A 6,830-nucleotide genomic window follows, 5' to 3' on the forward strand; every position below is an offset into this window, starting at 1 on the left:
GCATCTATTGCTCTGGGTCCTAGTCTCTGGAACATCAGAAAACAATCTTGCTTCCTCCTCAACATGACATTCCTTCAAATATTTAAACAGGGCTATCATATCACCTCTTAACCTTCTCTTCTCCAGGCTAAACATCCCCAGCTCTCTAAGTCGTTCCTCACAGGGCATGGTTTCCAGGATGTGAGGGTGATCTGGCTGCAACATCTGTCACCCCATTGATTGCCAGGGTTGATTTGGCTGATCTGACTGGCTAGGCAGGTGTCCCCTTCCTCCCTCACCACTCCATGTGCATCCTTCCCGAAGCTGCGTGCTCAGTGGAAGAGGACGACCATCCCAGATAGGAGTGTACCGTTCTTCGGTCAAGGATATACGATAGCTGTGCTCTCCTGTTGGAACCTCCAAACAAGCTCAAAAATATGACTTTCACCACTCAGAAACTTGAACTCACTCAGAGCCTGTACAGACGGGCCAAAATAAAGCTGCTCCGGGTCACTTTAGAGCTATACTGTTTAAATGATGCATGCGTCCTAAGAGGCCAGAAGCCACACCAAAGCTACACTCCAGTCCAGCTATGCTTTGGCACAGCTTCTGGCCTCTTAAGATGCGTGTGTCATTTAAACAGCATACCTCCAAAGTGATCTGGAACACCTTTATTTTGGCCTGTCTGTACAGGCCCTCAGTGAAACTGGGCAGGCTGTTATTTTTATTTCTCAGTGAGACACCACCTCTTCCTATTGCCTCCTCCTATTATCCTGTAATAGGGTGACTTGGAGTCTCTCATTTATGGGGTCACCATAAGTCAAAGTCAACTTGATGGCAGTTAACAGCTACAAGTCCACAACAGCTAGAGAGCCAAAGGTTTGCTAATCTGGCTCTAATATAATTGCTGTTGGTCTACTGACTTCAAATAAGCATGATGGTGCTGATATGGATGTTGTATTTCACTGATGTCATCAAATTCAAATCAATAGAAATGTGATAGCATACAATGGAATACTGTCTGTGGTGTGTGCGTGCATGTGCCCACACACACACACACACACACACACACACACACATATTGGCATCTGCACAGCTTTTCTTTTCTTTCCTTCTTAGAGAGGTGTGCAGATTCTTGCAATTAAGTCCACAAATGCACTTACTAATCTAAAGCCCCCACACACAAATATATCTGCCCTCAGAAACATGCATCTGGCTTCTAGTAAGCAGATAAATATCTCTGTTTTGAGGAGATGGGTGATAACAAAATCTGTGAAGCTTTCTAGGCTGAGAGTCTGTTTTCCTTTTGCAGTGCCTGAGTGAGGGCCTTCTAAGATGGCACTTGCTTTCTTTGTGTGCTGGAGCTCTGTGACGCTGTTCTAAAAATCACTTTCCTTCCACTATCTACAGGATATCCTACGTGAGGGAGATACAGACCATGATGGAGAACTTAATTTTGAGGAATTTGCCCGCTATCTCCAGGAACGTGAACGCAAGCTGCTGTTGATGTTCCACAGCCTGGACCGCAACCACGATGGTATGAAGTCTTCTTTCTCAGTTAGGGCAATGCCTACCAGAGTCCATGCTAGCGACCACTATTTCTTTAGTCTCCTACCCACAGTCTTAGTCTAAACATGAGACACTAAACCTGATATACTGAACCTATTTTGAGGAGAGGGTTTATCAAATTTAACATTTCATAGACTTATAGAATCATAGAGTTGGAAGAGACCACAAGGGCCATCCGGTCCAACCCCCTGCCATGCAGGAACTCTCAATGAAAGCATCCCCAACAAATGGCCATCCAGCCTCTGTTTAAAGACCTCCAAAGAAGGAGACTCCACTACACTCCAAGGGAATGTGTTCCACTGTCGAACAGCCCTCACTGTCAGGAAGTTCCTCCTAATGTTGAGGTGGAATCTTTTCCTGGAGCTTGCATCCATTGTTCTGGGTCTTGTTCTCTGGAGCAGCAGAAAACAAGCTTGTTCCCTCCTCAATATGACATCCTTTCAAATATTTAAACAGGGCTATCATATCACCTCTTAACCTTCTCTTCTCCAGACTAAACATCCCCACCTCCCTAAGTCATTCTTCATAGGGCATGGTTTCCAGACCCTTCACCATTTTAGTCGCCCTCCTTTGGACACGCTCCAGTTTCTCAACATCCTTTTTAAATTGTGGTGCCCAGAACTGGACACAATATTCCAGGTGGGGCCTGACCAAAGCAGAATAGAGTGGCACTATTACTTCCCTTGATCTAGACACTATACTTCTATTGATGCAGCCTAAAATTGCATTGGTCTTTTTAGTTGCCGCATCGTACTGTTGACTCATGTTCAATTTGTGGTCTACTTGGACTCCTAGATCCCTTTCACACATAGTCTCCTTAAGCCAGGTGTCCCCCATCCTGTAGCTATGCATTTCGTTTTTCTGCTCTAAGTGCAATACCTTACATTTCTCTGTGTTGAATTTAATTTTGTTAGCGTTGGACTGAAACACAGTGCAGATTCCCCTCCCTGCTTACATGGAAGCCACCAGCTGCTAAAAGCCAGCTATATGACACAGCTGAAGTAATGACCTAGGTGTGTCCACCCGTTTCCTCCTTGGCACACCTGCCAGTGTCAGGACTCAGGCTGTGCTTACTACCAGCCAGAGGAGGTAGAGGTTTGGAGGAGAAGAATGTAGGAGTTTCTGTTCCTCCATGGGGCTCTAGAGAGAGAGGCAGGAAGTGCCTGTACTGTTCTGCTTCCTTAATTAACAGATATCTTCTTAACAACTCCTAGACAGCTCCGAGATAAAATCCAGGCACAACTTGCCTCCGTCTTTGCAAGTTTCTGGCCCCAGGGAGTGGGTGGCCATGCCTCCTGCTGTCCCACTTTTCAATTCCTACCTGATGACTGTAAACCCTTCCAGCTGGCTCTCTTCCCAAGTGGTGGTGTGCTCCCTTTCATACACAGTCCTTGGACAGGCACATGATGAGCCCCTGGGTGCCAAACTCTGCGTGACTGGCTTCCCTCCCATTCTGGCCTAGTCGGATATAAGCCAGGCTCCCAGACAAGGTGGCTGCAGGCAGGGGGTTGTCAGGGAGGCTTCAGAGAATGGATTCAAACTCCTCAAGGACTACCTGGCTTAGAATTGCATCCCAGAACTGGTTCAAATGTGTCAAGAGGCCTGTGCATTGGGAGGCATAGCCCAGGTTGACCAGATGTTCTAACCGCACAGGAGGACAAGGCACCACAAACTGTAAGACGTCCAAGAGAAAAGGGGGACATTCCCAAATTAAAACTAAAAACACTGACACAAATATAAGCCCATACTTCTTAGTCCTGCTCAAAATAGAAGACATTTTGGAATTCTTCCTGGACAGAAGGTTGAAAAGGAGGATATATCCTAGAAAAGGAGGACATCTAGTCATCCTGGCATAGCCTTACCTCAGCCTCTGTCTCTTTTCCTGCCCTGCAGCTTGGGCATGAACTGTGACATTGAGGCTGTATTCTTATGCCTGGAGCTATTGGCTGCATCTGCACTGCAGAAATAATGCAGTTTGACACTGTAACTGCCATGGCTCACTGCTATAGAATTCTGGGATTTATAGTTTGTATTGTAGTTTGTATTGAGAAAATACTATGTTACTTTGAGGTTGAGGTCAAAGCATCACCTGTCTCTTCACAGCCTCTGTCCTTCCTACTGTGGTCTTGTAATTATGAAGTGTGAACCCCCAGGGTTTAAATTCTTTGGTAACAACAGGGATCTCTACTTTGGGATCTTCACTTTTAGCTTGGATAGCTGTCCCTTTCTCTAAGAACTCTGATTATGTTCTCACAAAAGGTTTATAACTCAGGTTACCAGCTGTTTACTGCTCTTTCTGCTGTGCATTTGAATAGCTGCCTGCTATGCAAACATTAAACAGGAAAGCTTTTCCTGGCATCAAAGTAAAATGTTAAAAGGTAGGGAGGAAGGCCAACATTTTTGAAAGAACAAAGCCCTGCTGTCCATTAGCTAGTCTGCTTTGAAGCAGTTAGTTCTAGAGCTTTAAAAGTGATTGTTCAATGTATACAGGGCCATCCCAAGACATTTTTCTGCCTGAGACAAAATAACAAATGGAGCATGACACCACCCCAGATCAAGGCACATGGGTACATGATGCAAGAAATCTAATTTTCTCATCTCTTCTGTTCCTAACTTGGGGGGGGGGTCACAATAATAACATAAAGATCTGCTGACTGAGGTGACAATCCCAATTTTTAAAAATTAAGTTTTAATTCAAAAATTAAACAACTACAAGAAAAGCATAAGTATACAAACAGCCAAAGCAAACCATAAGACATGCACAGAACAACATAACCTTCCCCTCTTCTTTCTTCTTCCTTTGAGAAACAAATAAAAGATTTCCTGCCTGTCCTCTAATTGATTTTCTAAATAATAACATTATTTCCCCCTCTTTAATTTTCTGTTTTCCTCTTCTAACTTAATTATTTACCATAATATCAATCCACATTTCTTTCATTAACACATCTATGCATACAAGGAAACAAAGGGGGAAAATAGGAGGGAAAAAGGTGCAAGTTATCACGCTATCAAATCCAATAACACTAATATCTTCCTTTAGTTACTTAACATATTCTATAAATGGTTTCCAGTTTTCCATTTTAAAAAAAAACCCTCTTGTTTGTTTTCTTCTCATCAAATTACTTAGTTTATCTAGTTGAGCCATTTCCATTACTTTTTCAAGCCAGTCGGTACATGTTGGAAAGTTATTAGTTTGCAACCATCTCACTTTAACAGTGGGTTGCAGCCTGAATGTAAAAGCAGAAGAGGGATTCAGGGGCTGGAAACAAATAGAAATAAACATATATTATAATTATTAAAAAGACAGGACAACACTCAATGAACTATAACATAAAAACATCCAGGAAGCCAACAAATATGGAATCCCCCAAACTGCTGTTCCCAGCCACATTTTGTACAGTCAGTTGTCCCCACCCTGCCCTGGGTCACATTTCCCCTGCACCCTTGTTCATAATACCTTTACACATTCCATCCATCTGGCCAGCCAAGGCAAGTCTGAAGGGGAGCCTTTGCTTCAGCAAAAAAGAAGATGCTCCCTTAATGTACTTGTTTACCTGGATCTGCATAGCTAGGATCCCAGCAGGAGGCAGAAGCCATAAATAAACAGGCCCTCTGCATTCGGAAGTCCCTTGCAGATTATGGCTGGGTGAGCTGGAACTAATAAATTGTAAAGATGTGTAGAAATCCAGATTAAAAGGCCATGATCTGAAGACTTAATCAAAAGACTTAACAGTGGGGCAGCAACTAAAGTGTCACACTGTAAACCCAAGTGATCCCCACCTATCCCCTTATGACCTTGCAATCCTTAATTAACTCTGCAGTATCCAAGTTAACTAGATCAGGACTGGGGGATATGTGGTTCTCCAGAAGTTTTTGGACTGCAGTTCCCATCAACTCTCCCACCCCAGTCTCAAGTAGAGGGTTTTGACTTGTTTTGGCTCCTGTTATTTCTTCTTTACTGGTTTGTTTTTATTTCCCTCTGCCACCCCAGGCTTCTTTTAATTTTGTTTTGTCTTTCTTCTGCTGTTTACAGCTTTGGTTGCCTGTTTTGAGGAGGAGGATGATAAGATGTTTAACCATTTACATTTTAAAAATTGATTTACTGTATATAAAAGGATTGATGGGAGGACTGAGCCCTCTCTCATCCACCCAGCCTTTAGGGTGAGCACAAACAGTTATGCCTGCTGGAATTTTAAGTTCTTTGTTATTGTTTTCCTTTGCTTCATCCTTTAGCTACTTTGTTACAGGCCCCTAAATTTTACCCTCAGCGTATCCATGGTTCATATCAAAATCCATAATTTTGACCCTCGACATATACATGAGGTTGACTTATAGTCAAGTATATATGGTAATATACATCTTTTATTATCATCCAAGGGTGATAAGAGAAGAGCAAGGAGATACAGAACTGGAGGTCAAAGAGAGGGAAGAAAAACAAGAGATCAGCCTCTGTTTGTTCCATGAAAAAGATCTAGAAAGGGAGAGAGTAGTGTTGTCTTTGGTCATGGTCATCCAGTCCCTTTGCTCATCCACTGCAAGCACTATAGTAGATAGATGGACAGACAAACCCTACAGAAGACACAGATGTGGGGATGATGTGTGCATAAACTGATCCCTTAGGCTAGAGAGCAGAAGGAAGAACACTTAAGTCTTCTCTTTCTTTTTTGGATGTTACAGGGACAAGTAGATCCTGCTGAATTCAGAAAGGTATTGCTTCCTTTGTTCCAGCAGTCTGGGCCAGAGTTTGGAAATCTGACTGATTTTGACTATACTAGCCATTCTTGGGTGGAGGATTCTGGGAACTGTAGTCCAAAAAAGTAGATTTTCTATACGGATGATATCACACGATAATTTTTGCAACTCCAATCCGAAGCCATTCCGGACCCAACCATGCGAATTCACGTTATTACGTGATAAATTATCACATGCAATTGTTGTCTATGCGGAGTCATTCCAAGCCCGATCCCAAGTCAATCCAAAGTCACTCCTGAGGTAGGTGAATTTGGTGAACTAGCGAATTCACAAATCTTTTTCCAAGGTCAATTCAAAACCAATTCAAATTGGTCTTGGTGTGGAATGCAACTTTGCTTTGGTCCTGGTACACCCCCCCCCCCCCCCGAACCTCCAAGGTGCCACATTTCCCATGGTGTGGCGCTGCAATTTTGCACCATTTGCTTCCGGTACTCTTGCCTCCGTTTGCCTCCTCTGTCCTTCTGCTTCCTCCTTCTCCTCTTCCTCCCTCTTCTGTTACCTCGATCTTGCCTCTGTTTGCACCCTCCGTT

At 43.4% G+C, this 6,830-nt stretch overlaps 1 protein-coding gene across 3 annotated transcripts in view; it reads left to right on the forward strand.

Moving 5' to 3' along the window:
• SLC25A23 (solute carrier family 25 member 23) overlaps window positions 1–6,830 on the forward strand; it is a 79,536-nt gene that overhangs the window by 37,219 nt on the left and 35,487 nt on the right. For all 3 annotated transcript variants that reach the window (XR_006101873.1, XM_042448894.1, XM_042448893.1), the window contains exon 2: window positions 1,390–1,516. Coding sequence is in view for 2 of the 3 variants with exons in the window: in XM_042448894.1 (XP_042304828.1) it covers window positions 1,390–1,516 (127 nt within the window). In the remaining variant the exon portion in view is untranslated. The remainder of the gene's footprint in view (window positions 1–1,389; window positions 1,517–6,830) is intronic.

This window comes from Sceloporus undulatus, chromosome 2 (assembly GCF_019175285.1).
Source record: "Sceloporus undulatus isolate JIND9_A2432 ecotype Alabama chromosome 2, SceUnd_v1.1, whole genome shotgun sequence".
NCBI classification, from domain to species: Eukaryota; Metazoa; Chordata; class Lepidosauria; order Squamata; family Phrynosomatidae; genus Sceloporus; species Sceloporus undulatus.